Source organism: Cariama cristata, unplaced genomic scaffold (assembly GCF_000690535.1).
Source record: "Cariama cristata isolate BGI_N322 unplaced genomic scaffold, ASM69053v1 scaffold11069, whole genome shotgun sequence".
Taxonomy (NCBI): Eukaryota; Metazoa; Chordata; class Aves; order Cariamiformes; family Cariamidae; genus Cariama; species Cariama cristata.
Genome location: NW_009635258.1, coordinates 4,628 through 32,364, shown reverse-complemented (window position 1 = coordinate 32,364; position 27,737 = coordinate 4,628). Strand labels below are relative to the sequence as shown.

General features: G+C 38.7%; 1 protein-coding gene across 1 annotated transcript; it reads right to left on the bottom strand.

Moving 5' to 3' along the window:
• Nucleotides 1-27,737, bottom strand: TDRD7 (tudor domain containing 7; the record flags this gene model as incomplete). Its single annotated transcript, XM_009707467.1, has 13 exons — nucleotides 1-221; nucleotides 2,431-2,591; nucleotides 2,920-3,410; nucleotides 4,880-4,990; nucleotides 5,335-5,469; nucleotides 5,576-5,659; nucleotides 7,335-7,469; nucleotides 7,611-7,813; nucleotides 8,679-8,790; nucleotides 10,386-10,572; nucleotides 14,572-15,152; nucleotides 26,252-26,469; nucleotides 27,652-27,737. Coding segments are annotated over 13 exons (2,725 nt in total), but the record flags the coding sequence as incomplete, so codon positions are not given.

Genomic DNA, 27,737 nt, shown 5'->3' with positions numbered 1-27,737 from the left:
TTAATCATCCTTTAAAAATTCCACAATACTTTGAGACACAAATTCATGAATCCATATATCAGTATCTGGAAGAGATGTGTCCACGAGAAAAGTCACTATTTTTCGATCCCAAGAGTTAGTGCTTTCATTAACTGACTGTATCTGTGCCACCAAGGGTTTCTTCTCTACAAGATTCCGAAACACTATTGATGCCTCTTCTGACCACTGCTGGCTTTTCACTCCTAGGACAAATGTAAAGCAAAACAGAAGGTCATTTATAGACCAGACCAATCTGAATGATTAAGTTTATAAAGAAGAGGTGGGAGTTTAAATACTTGAGAAAACAGATGTTCAAGTGCTACTGAATGCAGCTTAACTCTAGAAAAGAAAGACAAGCTCACTCATCTCCTACACAAACAAGCTTAATTTATTACAGAGATTTAGACATTTATTTTTTCTTGAAGTCTAAAGATACAGACAAGTTTGCTGAAGTGAAAGGCAAATGCACTGGCTCACTGAGTATATCAAAGTATATCAGCTGCCATGCATGATCAAAGCATATTAGGAAACATGACAAAAAGGAAAATAAAGATCCTTTCAAAACAAACAATTTCTTTGTCTTCTGCTCAAGGGTGCTGAAATTATTTGTCTTGTTGGCCTTGCTTTAGATTAAGTTTTCTTCATCTCAAAGCAGCATCAGCTACTAAAACATCTGTCAAACCTTCAAGTCTCAAACTAGATCTGCAGAGAGCAGAAACAAAGAGAAATGCCGCCTAAACGCCTCACAACCGCTGCTGTTTTCTGAGAGCAGCATCCCACAAAGTCAAGTCTGCTCAGGAATGTGATGCTAGAACCCAAACAGGTTTTTGAATATGGCTGTAATCCACCAAGAAAGAAGTGGCTCCTGCAGACTTGGAATTCAGTCTCCCCAGACCACCACTGCTGTACAACATCTAAACACGAGTGGCTCAAATATCATGCGTGAATACCCAAACAACAACTTATGGATAAAAGAAGCAAAACAGCAAAGTGACAACACTTCACTTTTACATTAGCAGCAGCTTGCTGCTGATAGGACAACACAGGAACACAGCTCCTTGCAGATTACAGACGGAATGAGAAGTCCAACAGTTCATCAACAGTTAAGAAAGGGTAATTAATGCTAGGAAAGGTTAGTGGGGAATCAAATGGGATTTTACAAGGCAATAGACCAGAGACTGAGAGATAGAAGACATGAAAAAAAAGAGAGAAAAAAGCGGAAGAATAGCAAGACAATAGTTACCGGTCTTCCAGGCTCAGTTGGTCTGCTTTGACAATATGATGCAGCTCAGAGGCCAACTTAACTAGCTACTTGGGATTCTGTGAAGCAGGAAAATTGGATGACTTGCAGGCATGCTCACTGGATCCTGTACTACCTCAGTAGACAGACACAGCTAGAAATCAGCACTGCACTCCTAGGACCCTAGCCTGTCGGTAACACAACCATCATCACTAGTTTAAAGCAACCCCCAAGGTCACACCGAGGCTATGCAGGAAAGCAGATCCCACAGAAGGCAACCTAGAATCAGAGCACCAACTCTGTGGCCGGTCACTTCAGACAAGCATATTGTGTAACTGAAGTCTACAGTAGTGCTGACCAAACATTGGCAGAAAGCAACTGAGTAAGAAGAGACACAGAAAGCAAAGCAGAAAAATTTGGAAAAGGAAAGAAAAAACAGCAAGGAGAGATCAAGTTTTATTTTTTAAATTCTATCAGCTACATGCATGCTTTCTATGCCCCATATTCTCAAGGAAATTAATCTTATGTGAGTCTGCTGAATGCCCCCACCCCCCTTGTGGAGTTTTTTTTGTTTGTTTGAGAACATCGATATATTTCAGGCAACTTTGGATTCCAAATATGCACTGGAAAACAGTAAATTACATTAGGGACAAGATATAGAAGAAAAACTGCTCCAGAAACTCAGCATCTAGTTCCTAACTTTATGTGCATTAGGATATTCAGAATGTAAGTTCTTATCAACAGATATATCATAACTTTCACACTTCATAATGGGTTATAGTTAAGGATCCAAAAACCATTTAGTTTTGATTTTTCTTGGGTCCATTGCATACTAGACATCACATACTTTAAATGATAAATATTTATGACAATGAAAAGCAGCTGCTGGGAAAGTTTAAGAAATCTTCAGTTTTATACATGGCAACTAGAAGTGCTGCATCAAAATAAACAAACAGTTAATAAAACAGAAACATCACCACTTACGTCAAGAAGAAAAGTAGAGCTACTTTGATAACACAAACATGCATGCATTAAGCATGTTTTTGCAAGCAGGTACATGCTTCCCTTAGCGAAAAAAAAAATTGGTTTTGTCCACTTTACATTTCTGTTCATTTGGTATCCCCACCAATGTAAAACTGTAACAAAAAAAATTGTAAATGCTTACTACCTACCTGCAAGCTGAGCTGTTATAGCTTGGAAAGGTAATTTTCTAAATGTATCCATGAGTGGCTGTACTTTCTCTACGCTGACAAACTCATGTTTACCATAGTCCAGCTCATATACTGACAAAAACCCATTTCTAAGAATTCCTTTTATTATGACCCTGTACCACCTAAAAAGGGGGAGAACAAGAACAGACAATTTGAATTCATATTCATACGCTCTCAAGGCACAAGAAAAATAATACACAACCAAAAGATATTAACCAACATGTCTCAGGCTTCCCAGATCTGGTACTATCTGAAACAAAGTCAACTCTTCAAACCTCAATCTGGAACCACGAAGAGACTGCAACCTCATTTACTCCCTTAATCTCTCAGATATCATTGGATATCTGTCACCTTGTTAACAATGCAGACAAAGCAGAGCTAGGCTTGCCTAGTTTAGCAGAGTTAAGCTTGCCTCTAAAGATTTTGGTTTTAATTTAAGTATCTACTTACTGATTTTCAATTTTAGCTGCATACAGCTTGTTTTTTTCAATGTTCACAGGTTTCTCTTCTGCCCTGCTGTAGTACAAGATCATTTCTTCCATTAGGGCTTCCAGATTGTGTAGCTCTTTCCAAGGCTGGACAATAAAGTGACCTGGATGGCAGGCCACTGACACATAGACATCCATGAGCTCACCAGTCTTTAACAAGGGTAGAGGTGGAGGCATACCAATGGTAGACACTGCATTGCTGGGTTCTCTGGCTGAATCAGAGAAACTCTTCTCTAGCCTTCCACTAGTTAACTGTAGAGCTGAACCAGCAGCACTTGTCACTTTTGTGTGGCTAATCCCACTGGGTGAAACACTCAAGAAAACATCTTTCTGATGCTTCCACAAGTCTGCATTTTTGATCTGTCGATTGATGCTATGATCCATGTCTGGGAAATTCTCTGGACCAAACAAGTAAACGTGTGCAATTCCCTTTGAACCATCCTGTTTAACCACCTTGGAAAACAAAGTACAGTTTAACTTCCAGTTAGTAACTATTAAATGCACATCTGATTTTGTACAGAAGACTAAAGCCTTTAACAGAAAAGCATAAACAGTTCAATGAAATACTTCATCAAGTATTTTCAAGGTTCTCTCAAATACGTTAAGGAAGTTGTTGGATGGCAAGTAACTCACAGCAGCTAAAAATGTACTTGCAGCTATTTTACTAATGTAAAGCAAATACAAAGCTTGAATTGAGTTTTGTTCTGCCCTATAGGTTCAACCTCAGCTCTGCATGTACAATTCTTGTTTTCAGGAGAACAGTACCCAGTGTCCATACAGATCTAAACAACTAAGTAATGCTATTAAATATTAACACTTAATCCTTCAAAATTCTCTTCTTGTCATTATGGGAGATGAAGCCTAGTAAATTAAGGATGGGGAAAAAAAGATGAAAAAAGTTTCTAGGTTTGTATCATGCATAATTTTCAAGCACCAACGTAAAAGTATTTCCTATTTAACATCAGATACGGTAGCATCATTTGACAGTAAAGCACTGAAATTTCAATTTGACAAAGTAGATAACATTTCTTTACAGATTCTTCTGTTGATTTTCCTAGCCAGGAATAAAAATCTTCCATAATTAAAGCATACATCTGTCATCTATTATTTAATCAAGCAAAAATTAGTACCAAACTCAAACTGTCTTGGAAGATGAGGTTTAGAAAAGGCAGATGCAACAGTCATTAAGTCCCACACTAGAGGAGCTATGTTTTAACTACAGGGTCTCCAGTGTTAAAGCAAAAAAGGTAAAGGCAAGCTACAAAACACTTTTCAAAGTGCTGCGACAGTATCTAGAATCAGATTTTTAGAGGAAAATAGCTTTGTGTAGTCTGTAGCTAGCAAGAGATTTCCCTTAGAAGGGTGTTTTCAGTTAATTAAGCTAGATAGGGTACACTGCAAGAGAAAATAATTTTATCTCAAAGATAACAGAAATTCTAGGTATACAATAGCATATACCAAATCACATTGGATTAGAAAAAACAAACAAGATAAAGCTGCTTTCCAAGACCAGAAGGAGAAAAAGCTATGCTTGTCAGAGGCATAAAAATAATTTAACTCAACAATTACATTTTTTTACGTGGTGAAACATTAACAATTGTGTTTCTTTCTTATCAGTTGGTAAAATAACTCTAGCTGCATATTTGGAGTGGGACAGCAAAATGTGAAAGGCTAATGTGAAAGTCACTAAACTCTTGAGGGAGAAAAGAGAAGCTTCTAACAAGCTTCAGCAGGTAAGTTTTATGCCAAAGTCCTAAGAAAAGGATTTGTATAGAATTTATGTCCAAGACCTGGCTACAAACTTTTCAACTTCTATAACAAAAATCATTTTGACGAGTGGTTAAGCTTCTAGAGTTGTTCTTGCAATGCTCTTTCCACATGCCTATGGATTTCAAGTCAACACAGGCAATTTGACCATTTACCTTCATGCTGAATTCAGGACAATTCATTACAGTGTCTCTCAGCCACAGTACAGCATCTGGAGTCCACATGCCAGTGTTAGGAGGCAGATCTGCTAGACAGCATTTTAAAGCCTAAGAACAGAATTAAGTATACAAGGTATAATTTAGTAATATGGAAACTAGTCTACAAGTTCCTATTCACAAAAACTTCATTAATGCTAACAAATTCAATAATGTATGACAAACAGAAAGAGACAGAGGAACATGCAGAAATAGCACCATTACACATGCACAACGTCGTGTCAATACATAGGACTACATTATGATTTATTTCAGGCAAAGATGCACAATGAAATACACTCCAATATTGAATGTTATTGAACGAAACAGAATTTCATTACATAAACCTTGAAGTAGCAGCACTACAAACACTGTCAAGAGATCTAGCATAGGTTAACTTTAACATGTCTTTATACCTGAGGAGGTATTGCAATTACTTCTCTCAGGAATTGTGGTGGGATTTCTCTAAGCTCTGATACTTTTACAGTTGCAATTGTTCCACTATCCATGAACTGCACATCAAGTGCCCGTCTAGTGTGAATAATTCTTATCTGAAAGAAGAAAGAGCGAGCATCATTTTGAGGTTAAAAAAGATGAACAAAAAGAAGAGCCATTTCTATGTGGGAAAAGTGTAGTGGTTATTTGAATATTTCTTACCTCTACACGTGCCCATTTTCCTTTGGAAGAAAACAAGCAGATTTTGCCACAGAAAGGTAGCGATACATTAAACTCAGATGTTTGCTGCAAATATAAAAACAGAAGTTAAAAAGCATGGAGCTGTTACTACCTGGCACTCAACTAACCATTTCAAAAGCCACACGTGGAGTAAACCGCTCTGAAAAGCAAAAACTGTTTCATATATAGTCTCTTTCCAGCCTCAGAAGCATTTCTTATCATGTTGTTTTAAGCTTCCCCAATCTGTAAAGCTTTAATTCCAAGCTATGTATCTTACAGGGAAACTGAGAGAATATAAAATGCCAGGGGAAAAAAGCCACATTTGGAAACACGGAATATGAAATCACCAACCATTACTTTAATATTCTGAAAAGCAAGAGCACTTTAGGGCTGTGACAGACAACTGAAGAAGCTCCTACCTTATATTCTAGAACACATAATTTGTTGAGATATTTAACAAACCAAATTTACTACTGACTCAAATGAAAGTCTCTTGGGGATGACACTCACCATGATATTCTAAATAACATAACAAGACAATGGCTATACTATAAATAGCATGAAAAAACTCCATTTGAAGATCCATCAACACTCTAGTTTGTTTAAATTCTCAGGTAAAATAAAAACCCTCAAGATAATCTGCAAAGTCAAGATTGCTTCTTTTACCCCCATACAGAGATTGATAAAAAAAGATTCTGAATGTCAAGGTCTCTGATAGCAACAAGAACCTAACATACACTGTCCAGAAAACCTGAACTTCTGAAATACCTGTCTGGCTGCCTGCCTTTGTGTTGCTAAACCTTTCAGGGTTGTATAAGCTTTCCTTCAGTGTTTGGCTTGCTTGAAACTGAATCTTGACAACTGAGACATGTTCAATATAAAGCATCTCCAGATAAGTATGTGTTCCACAACAGGTCTACAATTTCTACAACTAAAACCACTTTAACAGAGCTGTTTCACAAGCAGCAGTTCTAACAGGACCTTTGGGTCTACATTTCATGGTTTGATTCTCTAAGCCTCAGCTGAATGTTAGACAAATTAGATTCTCTTAAGCTTTCTTCTCTTTTATATAAATGTTCTTGAGTCCAGTAAGGGTTGTGGCATGTGTCTATAAATGGCAGGTGGAATGTCAGACTTCTCTGCCACATGTCTATTTTAAAGCAACTTAAGACTTTTCAAAATGCCTCCTATATATTAGTTGTAGTTGAAATAAACCACAACATTCAAAAGCTAAGGGTACAAGGACAAGATATGCAGCAGATCAGATCAAAGCCATCAAATCTCAAAGGAAGCCAGGCTATAAAGAACAGATCTTGGTTACACTGCTTTTATTGTCACTTTGCATGGTGTGCTGTGGGACAGGCTGTTTACTCACCTCAACTCCATCATGTAAGTAAAACTTCCAGAAAAAAATATGGCAGTATCTCCACAGGCTTTATACCAGTCTGATGTAGTTTCAACTGGAAGCTTCCCATTAGAAGCCATACTGTTACTGTTCTAACTATTCAAGGAAAGTTATAAGCAGTTACTGAAGCCTTAGAGACAGCTTGTGAACAAGAAAGCATCAAAAGACACTTTTCACCCTGAGGGAGGCACCCCAAAAAACTAGGAAGAGAATTCATAGCCCTTTTGAGTAGTCTATGGCTACATCAGAAACTTGAACTTATGTGCAAGAAAAATGATTGGTACTCTCCGAAGAAAGGCTACGTGACTTCACCACTTCTCTCACCACAGAACCTACCTTGTAATGGAAGTAGTCTTCTAGTTTCTGCAAGACTTCAGAAAGTCTAGACAAGCCTTTAGATGGCACTTGGCAATACAGGCTTCCATCAGAGAGAACACTGGTTACTCTGACATTTGTATATAGTGCATCTACCTGCAATGGTAAGATTTTGACAAGAAAGAGGGAAAAAACCACACACACAAACTTAGCAAATTTCTGACTGTTTTTTGTCAATCCAAAAGCTTAGCAGTCAATGATTTTTAATGAACTAAGAAGGAAACAGGAAAATGGTACCTGTAGATGCAGTTCAAGGGACTTGTCATACAATGCCTTCAGACAAGTAGCATTGATGTTGATATCATCCTCTCCGGAAGTGTCATAGAGAACAAGTAGAGGAATATCACTCTTTTCCAGTATTTCCACAGCAAATATCTTGGAGCTTGTCTGCGATTCCACAGTCTTTACTAGGACAGGATCATCACAGAAGACTTCCAGTCCTGTAAGACACACCACACTTTTTTATGTATCATTCTATTCAAAGGGTAAAATAATAACCAGGTCTGTGTTCACAACAGGAATCTTTGCAAGAATCACAATGGAGCAGGAAAGTTGTACTGCAGTCCTACTTGCATTCTGCTTAATTTCCACTTTTTTAACACAGAAGGTCATCTTTGGGGGGAAAAAAAAAAAAAAAAGAGAGAAAAGAAAAAGATCCTCTTCAGAAAGAGTCAAGACAAATGTGTAGAGAAAAAAGGAATGCATCCAAGTGTTAAAACAAACAAACAAAAGCTCATTCATGGCAATTTTATATATTTCAAATAAAGTATTTTTTAAAAGTTAGAAATGCCTACAAGTTTTAGGAAGGTAAGTAATTTCCATCATAGTCTAGCAAGTCTGCAAGTACTGAAAGGGGAAGGATCACTTTAAAGTAACTAAAGAGGATCATATTTAGGAATATTGCTTGACCTGGCCACAACAGATATGCCTCATTTGTGGAAAAAGGAGTTGTGCTAGTACATTGCTTCACACAACAGCAAATGTTCCCTTATATTTCCTTAAGCTTGCATATATTAAAGGGACAAAGACACCTAAGTTTAGTGCAGAAACAACTAAGCTTCATTACAGAGATACAGGATATCAAGGTCTTCTAATATCAAGGTATCTTTATAAAAATCTTCTTCACATCCTTCCCTCCCTTTTCCTTCTTTCCATGCCTACCTGTGTCTGCTTAGACTAGCTACCTTGGACAAAATCTAATATATAGAGCTATTACAAACAAGCATCAAAACTCCCAGGCTGAGACACTTCAATCCATAAATTGTGCAACAGCAAGCTGTATAGTCAACACGGGCTTTCTCTTACCTGCTAGTTTACATTTTGCAGCTTGAAATGGAAGCGAAATGAACTGTTTCTGTAGTTTGTACACACTGTTGCTTTCAACAAACTCAGTGAAGCCATGATCAACATAGCACACCTCATAATGGAAAAGGGAATAAAAGTGTAAGGTCATGAATATAATTGTAAACGTTTTCTTGAGTCTAGGGAAAATGTATTCAGTTACCACACTTTCTGTGCAGCCACAGACAAATTACTTTTCACTAATTTAGTACTATATATTGCCACTAATCTCATGTTTATTTCACTGCTTGAATGTTCAGAGTTTTCAGGGAAAGCCTTCTTCTCAAGATCTATGTAAAACCATCCTCCCCAACTGTTCCACAGGACTCAGCACTCAAACCACATGAAGAAAGGTAATAAAGTGGCAATTTTTACTTGTAAAGTTTTGAAAGTGTTGAAGAGTCAAATACCGCTTAAGTGCCATTCTATGTTTTGCTTTTTGTTTTTGCAGAATTAAGAGAATAATTTTGATTTATGCTTATTGTAACTTTGATACAAATAACACAGTCAATGCAGGAAACCAGCAGGGAAACTGCTGATTGGCAGCAAATAATTTGAGACACAGTGTGAGAAAGAAGGCTTTGAGAGGGCTCTTGATAACTTTTTTCTAAACTCTATCATGAAAAACGTCTGCACACCAAACATTGAAGAGGGAGTCTAAATACTGTGTTAGAAGACAATCAGCAAATGATGCAGTAAAGCAGTAGCCTTCTTTTGGCTGATAGCTCTAGCTAGAGAGAAATTAGAGGCAGGCTTGCAACCAATGTCCTTGCCACTTCTCTAAACACAACAATCTTTCACAAAACCAAGTTCTGACACCTCCCTCCAAGTTCCATCTGAAGGGTATCACACTAACTCCCAGAAAAATGGCAACTCTAATACATGTGCTATTTAAATATTTATGAAATGGATCAACTTTAACAGTATGTTAAGCAGACCTGGGTAAACAGTAACCTAACTGGGGGAAGAAACAACAACAAAAAAGGTATCCTTAATGTTTGACTAGCAAGAAATAATTGACAAGTTTGAAACTTCTTTTTAGAGTTCCATCATATGTTCTAGTTTCATTGCAGATGGCAAGAAGAGTCTGTTTGGCCCAGGAAAAGTTGTAACAGAGGAGTTAAATAATCTCAAAGGGGCTTAACTAAAATGCACTATAAATATAAATATTTATATAAAAATACAACTCCCAGAATAACAGATCTGCCTGGAAGGGAATACATGTATATCCTTCTCATTGTCTTGCTATTTAGTGCATGTAGTAGATACTTCAGCACAACACTTCAAACAAGATCTGTCAGCAAGTGAATTTTGTTCTTCCCCTTCCCTTCCTCTGTCCCACTGCAAATAGTGCTACTACACCAATTCCTCCTAAGGCTATCAAAGGTACATATTCAGTACAGAAGTGCTATAGGGCCCAGCCCTATACAAAACCCCAAACAAAACCCCAAAACTCAAACTATTTATGGAAAAAAACCTTGAAAGACCATTAAATTTTGGCAATCATATAACTTCAAAAAAGTCTTTATTTCTCATATAACTGAAAATAGAAGTACTTCAGGGCAAGAAAGGAGAGAATGCTAGTAGAGCATATCTAGGAATTAACTGTGTATCTAAAAACCAAGATTGTTTCAAGTCTTTCTCCAAGTGCCAAAAGAAGTAATTGCTTGCCTTTATTCTGTTGTCTTCTAGAGAAATTATCCGAGCACGCAACCAGGCATCTTCTTCAGCATGTACTGCAACAAGTTGCCCAACACTCAGAGATTGAGCTAGTGACACTGTACTATTCTGACTATAGTATGCTTTCATGTCATCTTCCATTTGCTCCTGGGCGGAAGAATACTCTTTGCCCACATACCTACAGTATTTTACAAAAAAAACACCACAAGAGTTAGAAGCAACTTCAAAAAGATGAATAAAAACCTAAGAACATTTATATGCTTATGTGAATATGAGTAAATTATGGATATATATATTTACTAAGCACATCAGTATCCAAACTCTTCTCCCATTAACAGGGCTATATAAAAGTAACTGACATAAAATTTAGCATTTTCATTGACAGTTAAGTGTGGTCCAGCAGTGTATAATCTAATATGCTCAAACAGATATTTAGTAAGAGCTCTTACTTCATTATTACAATCATGTAGAGCAACTTGACCACAACAGCCGAATCTGTGGGATTCTTGGACCAAGTATCTGGGACCAAGTGTAAAAGAGAACGAATAGGTCATCTCTGAAGTTACTCTGTCATTAACAAACATCAGCTGAATAAGGTTTGCATTAAGGTTGATCAAAAACAAGGCATCTAAAATAACTTTATAAATCAGCTGTCAAACCATCTGCTGTTTACTCTCGGCCCTCAGAACAATCCTGATACTAGGCTGCTGACCTACTGAAGCAGTTTGTGTTGCATACATCTTCTTTAAAAGTATATAAACTTTCTGAAAACTCCAGATGGGAAGTTCTGAATGCTTCAGAAACAAGTCAGATAAGAGTAGCCAAAAGGAAAACTTATTCCCAAATTTGTTTAATAGCTATTGTTTTAACCTGTTCATAGAGTGATTAATACTTCTTATTTCTATTACACCATTTAGATTATAATCCTATTAAAATGTAGGTTTATTCTGAAGGTCTGCTATATGCCCAGGATTACTGCAGATACTGTACTATGACATGCTATGCTAACTTTGTATAAAGATTAAGTTAAACCTAATCACATTCCAGGGAACCTTCATTTTCCTCAAGACAGCCTGCTACCTCACCATCCAACTATACATTGCTTTTCAGGATAACAGCCCTTTTGTTTCTATGTAAGCACTCATCTACTTCACAGTGGACATAGACTGGGGCGACAGTCATGTATGTGCTACTTAAAAGTCTATTTCTTAACATTTGTTTCATAAAGATAGTTAACAGACAGTAGGAATAACTTAACAGAAAGTAGAAGAATCTTTCAGAATTTCCTGCCTCACTCACTATTTTCTAGTAACCGGTGAGTATTATACTGAAAAAGTTTTTGGCTGCTCAAAACCAACTGAAAAATTATTTTTCAGATTCTTTAGAAAAGAATCTTGGAAAGCAACCTCAAAAAGTGTGTTAGAGACTAACTGATCTATGTGCAGCTGGCCAGACACTGCAAGCGTGCATTCAGCACCTTTCTTCGTCTCAACTGCAAGTAATTCACATGTCAAGTTAAAACTTGCTGCTTCATTGTGAAAGGAACAGAGGGGTATTATCCATAGTGAAATTAGCAATAAAATTTTGTCTATTCAAAAAGATAAAAGGAGAGGAAAAAAAAAAAGTATCTGAGCTGTAGAACAGAAACTCAAAGTAGTTGAGAAAAAAAGGTGACAGTTAATTATTTCTTGTGAGAATTCAAATGTAGCATCTACTGTATCATCTCTGCCTTCAATCATACTGTTGTAGCTGTACAGCAAGTATCTAGGAGTGTTTCTATCACCTTTCATTCCGACTACATCAGAATTCTTACGGAATTGTACCACGTCTCAAAATTGAAATATTACAAAACCTTCCAAGCTTTGTCTTAATTAGTACTGCAGTTGAAAGGTTTCAGCCAAACAACACTTAGCTACATACCAAGAAAGTAAAGAGAGATTGCTCTACCCCAAGACAGAAAGAGGAATCTTGATTTTATTGATCCTGCAAAAATCAACATCAACCAATAACCACTACACAGTTCTTGTGTAGATCAGGGGAAAGCAACCGCTAGTACATGCATGGCAAACATGAGTCCATGCACTGTTTCCTTCCTATATGTCTACACGAACATTTTCTTGTCATGGCAAAAACCTGTTCATGGCTAGTTTAATCTTGAAGATAAATGACCTTGCCCATGAAGTACACAGATAACCCTAAGTAGTCATTTCTGTATCTAGGGCCAATAAACCACTAATCACCACTGTGTACCTACACAGAGCTGACAAATTCAGAAACTTTAATATTGTCCAAGAACCACAGTCCAAAATTTGGGAACTGCTGCTTTACTGAAATTTTAACATTATCACTCTCAGCTCACCAGTGTCATATGGTAGTTTAATTCATGGGACTTGAAACATTTCCCTAAATCATTAGCGGAAACACATTAGAAAGCTAAGATTTGTTACTCCACATACACAGCAAGTTATCAAGGCTGCCAGAATTAAAGGGTGTACAGTAAGAAGGAAAAAGTTTTGCAGAGTTAAGTCCCACCTGCGTAGCAAGCTAGAAGTAAGAGACAGGTAATTTGTTCCTGCTCTTCCCAACACAAAATATGCAATATGCATTGTGTCTAACTGTTTCAGTATCTTTATGTCCAGACAATTACATGTCTTAAATTGGCTGTCTTTCCTGGCACTATTCATCATCCTTCACGTCTTAGACTAAATTCAAACAGAGCTCTCACAGGAACAACCTAAAACATAAAGCCTTTCTTTTCTTTGATGCAGTTTTTCCTCCTGTGATTTCTTTTTTTAACCTTAGGCTCACTCAAAAATTCCAGCTGTGTCTTCTTCGCTAAACGGATTGACTCGTCCAGCCAGAGTTAACAAATTAATAAATGTTAATAACAGATGAAGAATCTTGCCTTAAATTATGCTTTGTGGTAACACCAGTACATAAAATCAATGTTTAGGCAATGTAGAAAAAACACTTATCTGAGAAAAAGCACAGTATAGAATGGTGCTAGCAGCTAAAACAAAAATGGCAACATTCTCAAATGAGAATTTCTCTCATAACCCCCAAATATGGGGATTTTCACTACAGATTACCAGCCATTGAGATTCCACAACTTCAGGGCACTAAAACGGTGGACTGACACGTAAAGAAAGTTCAAGGTTGAATATTTCAATACATTACTGATAGCTAGAGAGAAAAAGGATATCTAAATTTCAGCCTTAAGGCTAGCACGCTGAATATTGCCAGCCAGCAATGAGGAACAGCATAGTAGTTTCATAGTGAAAGGACCTGTAAGTAAACTGCACACATACTTATTCCAATCCTAATCAGGACTCCTGAGAATGACTGAAACTACCTAATGAAAGCTGGAATTGCAGAAACTAGTGGGGAAAAACCAGGGAGCTGTCAATGTAGTATATTATCACACAGTTGCTCAATTTATCCTTTGAATTGACATATAAACCTTTTTAAGATTAGGCTTTGTTTGAAATAAATTTTCAAAATGAAATATCCTCTATAAAAAGTCTTCGGGTGTTTTTGTTTGCTTGTTTGAGTTTTTTTAAGCTTTAAAGAACTGCTAGGATTTGTGCGTTTTATCCCAACAATGAAGTACAGAAAGCTTATCATAGTATTTTCTAAAACAGTACAGTAACATAGTGTCTGTAAGACAGACACTACAATCCACTTCTCAGACTGTCCTCTAAAGCAGGGCTGATTAGCAACCAAACCAAGAAGCACTGGTAGTTTATTGTTCTATGGAAGCTCATCTGTCCCCAAAAGTGAAAACTACAGTGTAATCTGAACACACTGAAGTCACACCTAGTTAGTAGTAAGTCAGTTATAGAAGTAAAAAATATTTATTAAGCATTGCAGCAATATCTGAATACTACTACGTGTTATAGCAGGGTTATTTTAAAAAGTCCTCCAACAGCAAGTCAAGTCTGCTTTGATTCTTAGACAGGTTAATGATAGAACTGATCAGGTCAGCACAGACAAAGTTTCAGAAAATTTCCATTTAAGCACACAAACAAAAGGATTCTTAAGTTTAATTATCAAAATAAGCAAATAACAAAGACCTGCAACCTCCTGTTCATTTGTTCTCTTATTGCAGACCTGCACAATAAGAATATGTGGATTTGTAAAGAAAGCAAAAAAGATAGATTCTGAAGTACAAACTTGCCTAATTAGGACCTCATTAGTGTTTCTCAGTTCTAACACGATGATGGACACAGATCCTTCCGATGGAATTATTAGAGGAGGCACAGTTATGTTCTCTGGATACTGGTCCTTGGATTCTTCATCCTGTTGTTCAGCTGTGGCCTTCACACCATCATGCTTCTGGACTTTCCCAGTGACATTCAGATTTTCATCAACATCTCTTTGGGGTTTAGCATAGAGGATGGCCTTTCTGGGGACTTCAGATACATAGTCCACTATACACACATCTGAGAGCAACTCTAGATTATTTAGAATGTCTTCTGGAAATTTTACTTGGTAAGTGTCTTGATACAATTTGGGAAGCGCATTAGCCCAAAGACCACTGGAATACTTCAGCAAGATGTTAACAACTTTCTGCTTGAAGTCACTACTAAGTGATGCAGGCGAGGTCTCCATACTTGATTTTAACAAAGCGTCTACTTTTGAAGAAGTAACATTCTGAGATGCCTTTTCTTGCTCTGTATCACTTTTTGCTATTGGTGGTATTTTCTTAGCAGGATAAAGAAGCCCATCCATCTGATCACCCCTGCATACTTTCTCCATCTTGGAAAACAAAAGATAGAGTCAATAGTCAGTCGCATCTCTAAGTCTAAATAATTTTGCCAATTACATTTTTATAATATGCATTTTATACAGACTTTGAAGTGGACATCCACAGGGAACTAGGCTCGAGGTAGTTACTACAGGGTAGTATTTCTTATAATGCTTCCTCCTCCATTTTGAAAGATACCAAACACATATGACTACCTCAGTACGGGGCAAATATCTAATCTATGCAATACAACTCAAACTTGCTTCCAAAGAAGTATAGTCTCTCTTTTCTCCTAGAAGGACCAGAAGATGATGACACACTTCATAAACTTTGGTCTTTTGCACATTAACTCCCCCGACCTTCCACACAGGTAAGCATACCATAAACAAAAGTTTCTGCCTCAGTTTACTGCAGGAAAGGGGATTTGATTGTATTCTTCAGAAAAAAGAGGACATGTGTCAGGTAGTACTGTAAAGGCTATCTGCTGTCACGCTCAGGGAATTATTTTTGCTTTAAAAAAGTTCTGAAATTAAGGAATACATTTCTGGATCATAACAAATTTCACAACAAATTTGACTAGGCCATTTCAAACCATACCCACACCCTCCCTCCAGACCCAGATGTTTTGCCAGTCCATATGTCTCTACTCTTTGCTAAGTTCAATAATAAGCATCTCACATGGTCTGAAGTCACAACCCTGAAAGCACCATCTGAGAACTCTAGAAACAAACTCATAATAAAATTCCACTTCCTAAAGCTATGCAGTTTCAACCTAGATCAACCTAACCATAGCTTAGCAAGAATATCTATGTAGAACTGAGACGACAAAAGCTATCAGTCTTTTCACATTGGTCTCAAAGAACAACTCCTGCAATAAAGATAGTTATTAAGGTTTATGTAGCTCCACCTTGATGCTCCTTTCTCAGAGGAAACAACTCTCATCAGTTTCCCAGGTCCACATCACACCAAAGTCCTTTTCAGAGGCAGATCAATGAATAAAACATTGAGTAGTTGAATTACTTGCTACTACTCAGGGGTAGCATTTACCTTTATGATATTGATGTCCATACCCATCAGAACTTTATAAACCTTGCTAAAGTAATTCTTTGCTGTTCTGTCTTAGCAACATACAACAGAAGCATAACAAAGAAGACTTCAGGTATTATCTTACATAACAAGAATAATATATGTCATTCATTATCAAGATAACATTAACAAGACAAGAATGTTTAGCTATAATACCTTGAAAAAAATGAAAAAAATGGCCATTACTGTGTCAAGAACCATTTATTTTGTCCTATGTGGACCTCTTCACACTCAGCCCAAATTGCCACATGATGATCTGAGTTGAGAGAGTCAGTAAAACCACCTAAGGGTTACTACACAAGTGCATTTCCACGCGCTTGCTGTGGATTACGCTGTGATGCAAAAGCAAGCTATCAAATGGTTCTTGGAAATAGGTCTTGGTCAACTTCCACGAACACTAGCACGCATGCTATCTCAAACTGACACAAAGGAAATAGTTTTCATAAATATGAAAAAATATTAACCACGTTAGAGAACTCTCATGCATTCATGGTGTCATGTCTGAATCCTTCTTTATCAGTGAAAACCAAAGTACTAATATTTTCTGCAAGAATAAGACATGAGAAGGCAAACAAACCTATCTAACAACCCCCACCTCCCTGAATTCATGTGAATGAGTCCACAAGCTTTAAGATTCAAGTCTTTCCAAGTAGGCTCACTAAACTAAGGAGACATTTCCTCTTAATTGGGGGGAGGGGAGAGGTAGTGTCCTATAGACACCCATTTACTAAAGAATACATATCTGCTACAGGATAAAATATTAAAAAAATCAAATAAAGGACCTGAATACACCAGTGGTACATTCACCAAGCTCTTAAGCATCTCTGCTAGCCAACCTGATCTAAGAGATGGCAAAACATGTCTAGCCATGCAACCTAGACTGACCAAAGATGTCTACAGTGAATCATGACAGGAAGAACGTACATTTGTACCCTCTGGTATCAGGAATCTTGTTGTGCCTCTTGAACCACAAAAGAAGAAAGGCACTCGGTTAAAAAACCAACCAAACAAAAACGTATCAAAGCCTTGCAAGGGCTTTGATATACAGTCAAGAGATCAAAGTATACCAAGTGGCCCGGAGAAGAAAATCAGGGCACACCACCTTGACAGGTAATGCCATCCTAGATACAGAGGAATTGATAAGGATATCCCAAGTGTCCATGCACGAGACTGAGGAATTTGTTTAAATGGCCATCCAATGAAACTTCTAGCTCCAGAAAATACTTGGCATTATCAGGACAACAATCTGTTTGAGAAGGTTGTGTTGGAATGTATGGCAGTTCATCCTGAAAGAAGCTGGATGCAGAGGTCTACCTTTATGCACTCTTTCTCTTAGCTAGTTCTTTTTAACTAGAGCTGCAACAGAGATGAATAAATTTTAGCTGACAGGACTATTAAACCTTACACACTGAAGACTGGCAGCAGACTAAAGAGAGAAGGTCCTTAGAGACCTTTAAGCCTCTTAGCTCCGATTAATAGCTCTGAGGTTTTCCAAGCATTGAAGCTTTGCTTTGAAGAGACTGTAGATGAGATGTACTTTGAAGAGATGTAGACTGAGCAAACAATTTAGAAACAGAAAAATGCTATTTCAGTACGTTGTTTCAGCTTACTTCAGTATAAATAAGCTCAGGTGGACATCATTAGGCTACTATTTCTTGCCTAGAAGTTAACGTTCAAGATGCAACAGACTCCTCCAGACAGTGCTATGGCCAAGACACCTTCAAGGATGCACAACACTACAGAAACTTTTAATTAAAAGCACACAGCTTCACTTGTGAGCAGCACTTCAAAAGAGCCACCCTTTCTTTAGCACAAATATCTCAACTTGGTTTCCAGTTGAGTTTACAGACTTGTCTGCAAGGTACCTCCCATTAGTATGGCTGGCAGGCCTGCTTTGCAAGAATAACACACCTGTTGTTACTTCTCCATTAGAGAGCATAAAGCAGAGTCAACAGCTGTCAGAATGCATTATCAGGGCAATAGAGACTGAAGTCATTCTACACAGAAAAAAAACCACGCTTGTCCTGGGCCTGAGTAACAGAGGGAGCTCTTAAAAATCAAACTCTGGAGCCCAAAATAATAAAGCTTCAAATAAAAAGAACACTTGAAGATAAACATTGACACTGCAACTAAGTAAACTGGAATGCAAAAGAAGAGCAAGTCTACTCCTTTTGACATGCACATATAGAGAGGTGGAGTGCAGACACGCTCCTGTATGTGTTGCTAGGACAAAAGCTTTCTATACTTGTGCTTGACAATGTGCAAGTAACCCCCTACACTACTACATATAATCAAAAGAAAGGATCCCCTTTGTGATGCTAGAATGACCAAGATAACACTGAGGTTTAATTGTGTGTACAGTGATGACCAAAGAGCAGATACACTGGCAAACTCCTAGAGCATCAATACCTTCCAGGAAGGAAGTGGAGAAAAAACCTCCTTGGCATGACAGTTTCTAGTCAGAGAAAGTGTCCTTCACTTTCAAGGTTACATTCACAACCAGCATATGCAGGTATTTTCTGCCATTCTTCTGCAAGGTACGGAAAGGAAACGTGTAGTGGAAGCTGGCATTCAATATCAGTGACTCAGTCTCATCACACATGGCAAACAGAAAAAGTCTGGCTCCACGATTCTTGGTATCAAACAAGTCCTCAAAAACTGCTCTAAAACACATCGATCAGAACTCTCTCTCTGATTCAATGAGAGTAATTCATTAGAAGTGTGATGCATGAATTCTTTCAGGTTCGATTTAAATACACAACATAGAAGCTAGCTACTATGGCATATGTACCATAGACTGCATACAGACACATTGTGCTGACAGGCACCTAAGACAAAAGCTTCAGTGTGAAGGTAGCTTTCCTCTACCTGACTTTCCTCAATAATACATGAAGTTCAACTCCTAGCTAGTTGGAGCTCAAAACAGTGAGGAAGGTATTCCTGGCCTTGATCAGCAGTACCTTGCATCCGTACATTTGGCTGACAGCATCTTTTCTCTGTCAGAGGTGGACACTACAATGCCAGGGGAGTTGACTCTGAAACGTTCCATTTCTGGTAGTCATTACTTCTGTACTTAACTCAAATGCTAAAACACAAGTCATACTGGGCATATTTTTGCATTTTCTTTTGTTGTTAGACTAAAGGATCTACTGCCAAGATTTCCCTTGTTCAGGTCTGGCTGTGCTTAGGACTGGGGTGGTAAGTTCTGCAAAGTTCAGAAGTGTCTTTAGGTTGCCCCCTTCTGTCCATCCTCCTTGCCCTCCCACTACATTACATTGCACATCACAGTGAAGATACTTATTCTCCATAGTTCCTCGTGCTTTTGAGACTCTGACTTCTGAAACACACAGTTACAAGTGAAACTCTGTGATGCAATAAGCCAGCTGAGCCAATCTAACAAGTCTGTACTGTTGAGGGCTGCCCTTATTCCTCACATCCTTATGCCAGCACTGAAGATCAGCAGACACTTTTGTCAGCAGTTCTTCTTGGCTGCACTAATTTTCATCTCATAGTGGAGTGAAGTCTTCCTAAGGGGTCACAGAAGTGCAAGATTTAACACACAAGGAGTTGCAAGTGTACGTGAAGCAGGAACAAGGAAAGATGCTGTCAAATGGAGCCTGAATTCATGTGGTGGCTCATCATGTTGTCTAACCACTCATCAGTAAGCCTGATCTTCAGGAACATAAAAGAGTTACAGCCTGTTCTAGCACTGTGTTTGGACAGCAAAGTTATCCTGGATCTTGTGTCCTCAACTGGCTTATTTCCACATGTACTATGACACCATCTTCTCAGTGAAGCTCATACCAACTGTATTTTGCCCTGTGCTGTACTATATAGAACACATCTAGCTAAATTTCAGGCAGAACATGTCTTCTGTTCACTGAACTCCATTCTAAAAGGCTAGTGGCTCTGTGTCTAGTACTGAGATACCCACTAAAGCAAACTGTCAGACCAAACACTGACTTCTTCAATGAGCATGGCAAAAGCTATCATAATGCTAGAGCTCATTGGCAGGAGACAGTTCACAGGGCTTGTGTAAACTATGCAAGCTTTCATTCATACGTGCTACCAGCCATGACAGCCTGCTCCATCGTCTCCTCCATGTGCAAAGTACAGCCAGCTTGTAAGAACACACTATTATATATAACTAAAGCTGAATTTTTATTCTATCAAGTCCATTTCTCTGCTTGTAATGATGTCTTTGGCTTCACACAGCTGAATTATGGTATAGAAATTTCTTCCTTGAGAGTAAAAACCTGACAGAATCAAAGTTGCTCAAGGAATACAACTGGCTACTATGACAATCCTCCTTTCCTCTGAGCGGACCTGTTTAATTCACTCTGAACACTACAGTACAAACTCAGCTGCCAGATGTAGTAGTAGTTAAAACAGTTAAGAGAGGGGACACCGCCCAGGAACAAAGAGATTCAGAAAACAACAGCCCTAATCCTGTTCCTGTCAGTCTGTTTACCAGTTGATCCTGTCATCTTCCTAAGCCTTTAGTTTCACTTTCTGCAAACAATCACAACTTCGACAAAATGTAAAAAATGAATATTCTGAGAAGTAGATACTGTTAAAAAAACCAAAACAAAATCCAAAATATCCTACCTGTCAACTAGGCAACATACACAAGTCCCATTCTTGTCTAAAAATATCTTCTACCTTCCTGTTTGTAACGACAAACTCCAACTTGTAACAACCACTTAAAAAAAACCCAAAACACAAAAAACCAACCACAAACACCTAAAATCCACGCCAATTTCCCCCATCTTTTCTCTGATTTTTTTTCCAATTATGTATCTTCAAGAAGACAGACAGCCTTTGGGACCTGACCAGCACCATCCCAGACATCCAAGAAATGAAGGGAAGAACACTAAGTTTTTCTTTACTTTGTAAAGTCTCCTCCTCAGAATAGCCAGGCAAATGTTCTCCAGTCTGAGGAGCATTTTCACACAGTATCAGCTAATACAATACCAAAGTGCTTAAGCATACTAAATAATATGCTCAGGTATTACATATTCTTTAGGCACATGATTATTAAAAAGCAGTAAGACAACTGACTGAGGAACGGTAGATTACAGGCCTCTGCTGACAACAGATTAACAGTTAAACTGAGAGGCAGCCAAACCCAGTAGGATGTTTGCCGAAAAAAAATCTTTGTTCTGGAACTGTTGAAAAGCAGGTATATCTCTTCCAGCACAATTGGAATTTCCAAATTCAGAATGCTGGCATAATTTTTCTACCAGCTCCTTAAGAAATCAGATAGAAAGACTAAGGCAGCCATTACTGCAAGAAAACTCTAGAAGCAAATCTAGAAGTGTGCATGCCTTCTTTCTGCCAATTAAAAGGTGGCTGTGTACTATTCACTCTTTCTTCTCTTCTAACTGCAAGAATGAGTTTGGGAAGATAAGTGGAGAAAACAATGACAGAAGATGGCTTCATCTGACAAACACCACAGGGGATTGACATATTTTGTCATCTTCTCAGGTTAATGTATGAGCATGAAGAAAGGCCACCACTAAAAAGAAGCCAGCACCAAGACTGGCTGGAAAGGATCAGCTGTGGAATAATCACATACAGGCAGGTAGAACCAGTGCGTTAGAAGAGCTGTACTGGGTCAGAACAAGTTTGTTCCTAGCCTGACATCCTCTTTGACAACAGTAGGGCAAAAAAGCATAGGGGATAGGGCAAATGTAGTGATACCTCTTCCTCCCATTTTGCATACTCCATAGTCCAGGCACTATCAGTTAGTGACAGTTTCTTTGAAATGAAGTAGTTCATGACAACTGAGGCCAGGAATCATCCATTCATCAGTGACTGTATTCAGCTGCTTTTGAATTCAAGATGATGATCATTCCCCATTTACCTTCTTCAGGTCTGTTATCATTTTATAGCCCATATATCATTCTTTCCCCACCTAAATCATGTAACTTAACTGTTGCTCATAGAAAATCCCATTACTTATCTTCACCCATCACCCTTCTGAATCACCTTTCACTCTGATTGATCTCTCAGTGAGTTTTTGTTCGTGTATTTTCTGGGTGGAGACCGGAGGAGCACATTGTATTTTGACATGTGCTTACACAACATGTTTCCTCAGTGGTACAGTGTTCGCTATTTTGTTCTCTATTCATGAGACTAGAGACTGGGCTGCCTTTTCAGGGTAGTTTGCTGTCTCCCTGGGGCCCAAATTACAGATGTCACCAGGTGACTGAATAGCGTAAGTACAGCTTTCAGACTACTATCCACTCCTGCTCTTTCATGTGGGCATTAACGATGCTGCAACAAAAAGTCGACCAAAAGAGATTTTAGGTCCCAGAGAAGAAAAATTCAGGAGCACAGGCAGTATTTTCCTCAATCCTTCCAGTAATGGGGAGACACTTTGGAAGAAAGAGAATCACTGTTAAACTAGAATCACTGGGGGAAGATCTGAAGGTAAGCCAAAGGTTGGCATGGCATCACCTGAGGGCAGCAACACTAGCGGTAACATTTACGCTGCTCCTGGAAAATTCAAGTAAATGTTTTGAGAAAAGATGTAGGAATTTAGTCTTCTCTCGAATTGCCAAATCTCAATTGCCATTTCCTGAATCACTCAGAGTTCAAGTAACTCAGAATAGCTGGGCACGCACAAAGAAAGTCTTTTAAACATGCATATCACTCAGTAAAGCAGTTTATAATTAGACTGATAAGGGAATCACCAGACATGTTTGCCAGTGCCAAAAGTAAGTGTATTATTACTTTTGGTTTATTGGTGACTTATGAAAAAAAAACACCACCAAAAACCAGAACTTGTTTGTTTACAAGTCTGCATCCCTCTCACTCTCATACCTCTGCTGTAATGTGCTGTCTCCCTCAGGGGTTCAGCTGCCTGTATCCCAAGGATTCAAGGATGAGCGCAAACACAGTGGAGCTACATAACTTAGGCTCAAAACTCTAAAAAAACTGCTAAGCTGTAAGAAAGACTTGTGAGAAAAATCTGTAGAAAGGTAAGAAATCAGAGAGGAGTAGGATGGCTAAAATGGGGATCACTAACTGCTCAAATATGTATGACAAAGTAATTCATCAAACCAAAAGGTATAAGATTCTGACAGAAAAAAAATGAAGGTGGGAGGGTCACCACCAGCCATTACTTTTTTCAAAGCATTACTCTTGCTGGTGACAGAAGCAGACAATTCAGCAACAATGCAGATCTGACCGACAGAGCCACTGAAGCAGACCCTTCTTCTGTTGACTGAAGCCTGTCTGGACAGCAAAGACTTTCGTGTATTATGTAAGGGTAGTGAGCATATTTATTCTCAGCCCAGTTGCTCATTAAGGCTTGGCTATAATCTCTGAGTGCTAACCACTACATAATTACTTTGTATTTCTGCATTTAGCTGTGCAAAATATGTTGTTACAAGCAAGATGCTCAAGCAAGCTAATCTAAAGAAGGGAGGCAACAGACTGACGGTGAACAACGTCAGTCACAATCCTTTGCAGTAGGTCCTCTTGCCTGAAAGGTGAAGACTGAAAACAAGATCATCAACCTGCAACTTATAGTGATTTTTGGAGACTTCAGCTCACCAGATAGGAAAAGTTTCCATTACTGATTATTGTAACCTAAATACAGAAATTATAATTTCCCAGAAGTCAAAAATGAAATTCCTTCCTTTCAGAGAAAGGTTCAGGGATGTCAGTTATTCAGAAGTGACACTGTCCACAGCAGAGTCCTCAAATGATGAGCTTGGAGATGCTGAAAGCATATTACAAGGTCTAATATCTGCTGGTTTGTAACTAAGTTACTATTGATCAGTATGTATTCATCAGTAAGAACATGTGCTGTCTCTTTAAGAAGGTACTGAAACACCAGGCATTTTTTCTGTTCTTCTGAGGCTGGCAGACACTTGCAGCGTAAGTACCTAACAAGACAGAAATAATTCAGAAATCAGTCAAGGAAGCATCTTTACTGATACTGAAGGGTATAGTCTGCTCTCTGGCATTTCAAAGGATCTACAGAGCTGTACACCTGCAGACAACTTGTTTGAACCACGAATAAACACTGACTATATTGAAGAGATGTACAGTAACCTTCATATGAGAAGGTCTAGGTCCCAGTCAAACTCCTCCATGCCAGAGCCATGACTATGATTTATCTAAGTCAGTAAACCGAGACGGGCTTTACAGGCTCATTAACAGTTCTCTAGAAGAAGACTGACCGTGCCAAGACAACTTGATAGTTCTGATTGCTGTTGTGCTGTGCCTGCTGTACTACAATGTTTCCACAGATTTAATGACTGCTTATTTACACTAAAATGACTTTATTTGCTTGCCAGAAAGAAGAGATAGACCCAACAGATAACAAGCAAATGGACAATGAAAACAGATTGAAGGTTCTGGATGAACAGTATCATTTTCTTCTGGAACATTAGCCACGGAAAAGACTAAAATTCGTTGCAGGAATTAACTCAAAACATAACAGCTTGCTCTATGGATAACACAGGAACTGATCATCCACCATCAAAACAAATTGCTGCTGTCTGCCTATGTTACTGATGTCTGTAGTAGATGTCACAAATGCATTTTATATATGTGTTAGAATACCATACACACATGCAAATGGTGTTATTCCCGAAGAGCAATTATTTAATCTCAGTGAATTTTTTTTTTTTTGGCATTTAAAGTTATTACACAAGAAAATACTTAGCAGTATGCACATGAAAAGCCACTTCACGCAGACAGAAATTCTCATTATTTCAACACCCTTCTGGTGCCACAGTTCGACACATGCTGATGAAGTTGGAAGTGTTCATCGATATGACTGGCCAGTTAAAGTAAAGCTAAACAAAGACTTAATGCAGAGTTGCATTATACCCTAAACGAACCATGAGCGCAAAAGAAAGAGAGAAAAGCCCAGCAATTGAAGACCATTAACACAGTGGTGATGACAACTCAGGTGGCAAAGCTGTAAGCGGAGGCTCAGCCTGATACCAGTTCCTAATACAAAGAACAAAGACACCCCTGGTGATCAAGAGATAACAGACAGAGATAAGCGGGGGTAGTGGTGGTTGTTGTCAGTGTTGGAGTCAGTTAAACGTGGCAACTCAGCAACCCGGAGCAATTGCTCCAGGAGGCCACAGAGGCAGACCTTTCTCGTCCAAAACAATCCTAGTCCAGCCAGCAGTGATTTTTTGGGTGTTGTTTCGAAGGTACTGATACAATTTGGGGGGGGTGGGGTGGTGGGGTGTGGTGGTGTTCTTTTTTTTTTTCCCCCCCCACTGCTACAGATCATGAAATAAAACAGTGATATCATCACAACAACATGCTACTTGTATAAGAAAACTCGTAGCACTGTACTGGAATTGTAGTTAATAATTACAAGGTTTTGATTATACCTTGCCTTGAATTTTGGTCAAGATGACTTTGATTGAAAATAAGGGATTTGTGAAGGGAATAAGGGTATGTGAAGTCCTGGAAATTGATGAGAACACCTGGAACTGATTGTGTTAAGCTACTAAGCATGGTTACGTTATATGACAACCTGGCAAAGCGGCCATTCTATTAATTAACTTGGCAATGAAATTAGTTTTTAAGGTGCCCTGTAGTAACCAGCCTTCATTATAATACTAAAAATCATGCCCACAGGTCAGAAAGACCCTTGCCCACGTGAAGACCCTTCCCCTGAGCATGCATAAGCAATAGAAATGATCATGTAATCATATGATGTAATTGTATGTAAATGATTTCAGGGAAAAGTAACAAATACACATCCTCATTCCAGGAATTACAATGAATATGTAATCAATTGTATCCATATAACCTGTTCACAGTAACAGCTGGGTATGCACATCAGGTGGAGCGAACCCCCGTGCATCCAGTGCTGCAATAAAGAATGCCTGCTTTCTAAAACTCCAAATTGAGTCTTAGAGAGTTTCCGTACCGACTTACACTGTATCAATAGGACTACATAAAATAACATTTGGCAAATGAACACTCAGAAATCTGTAGGGTATTGACACCTTCCACAAAAATGACATTCAATACTTACTGTGCACACATGAGGCCAGTTCTCAAGCTGACAGAGCACCGCTGTGCTAAGCTCCTCCCCGTACATTTCCTGGTAGATCTGTGGCATCTTTGACACCCAGATACCACTGCTGAATTTGCTCAGAATCTCCTGAATGCGACTTTGAACTTCATTCACATGAGCAGCAGAAGGGCCAGAGGCAACAGCATGTGTCTCCGCAATGGATGTATTCAAATTATCTGTTAAATAAAAATACAGCCTTGAAGGAAACACGGCCTTAGCAGCAGAGAGACAGATATTTACCTACCTACTGAAAAATTAAACATGTGAGCTGCAAGCATAACACCAACTCTAATATGCGGCTCTTCCACCCAGTGTGGCTGTTTCAGCCGCTTTCTATTGGAAAGAGCCATGGAAACTCAGACATTTAGTAATTAACCTGAAGCTGAATTTTCAATCACTGCAGTTATTTTCATAAGACATTGCTAAATATTTCTTCAGAAGGGATCCTGGAAGAGGTTACAAAACCCTCAGCCACACTGTTGCTGAGAGGCTGCACAGAGGCATGTCCCAAGAGGTACACAAGATAATTTCTTTACAAGTACAAACACAACAACAAAGATACAGCAAAACACCCAAGGATGTTCTTCTAAATTCAGACAGATGTACAAAACAGACCAATGTTTTGCCTTTCATTCCAAGATATGTCCTGAGGAAAAGTTTGAACCCAATACCCAACTTTTCTGTGCTACTGCACCCAAGGAAGCCCTCCAGTGGAGCGGGGAAAGAGACAGCAACTGTCCAGCTGCTCTGGACAGATTCATACACTGTGTGTAGGAGCAAGGTAGGAGCAAGGCAGTCATCATCCCAGTTGGAGGTTCACACCACTAGCTTGCCTGCTCCCTCATCTCTATTCCTCTCCTCCCTTTGGAGGGATGTATTTGCCACCAGGCCCAAAGCTTCACAAATCAGCCTGACAGGCCTCAAAGAAAGCAAACATAATTTGACAAGCTCATCAACTGCAAAAGTACTGGGAGTTAGCCACACAGAAGGGTATTTTCTGGACAGCTAGGTTAATGTGCTACTTACTCCTGAAAGCCAAGATTTCACTCTCCTATACCAGATTCCTACCCTGGCAGTGAAGTTAAGCATGCTCTTCCTGTTTCCAACCTACACACACTAGTTTTGTGATTGACTTTGACACTTACTACATAGGAATTTTCCTAGAAGAGAGGCAGACAAGTAAACACACACATTTCCCCAGTATCATGAACTCAGAGTGAGAAGGTTCACCCACAGAACTTGGTTTCTCACCCAAACCTATCTTCATTCAAAACAAGTACTAACACAGATTTTTCTTAACATGACACCCAATCCAATGTAAGTAGTTGACAAAAAATGTTCTTACTGGGCAAACATACCATTTGAGTCTATGGGAGAGCTTCTGGACAGATGAACTTGCAACTCCTTTTGAAACCGTGGTGGGACAGTTAGTCTCTTCTCAGAC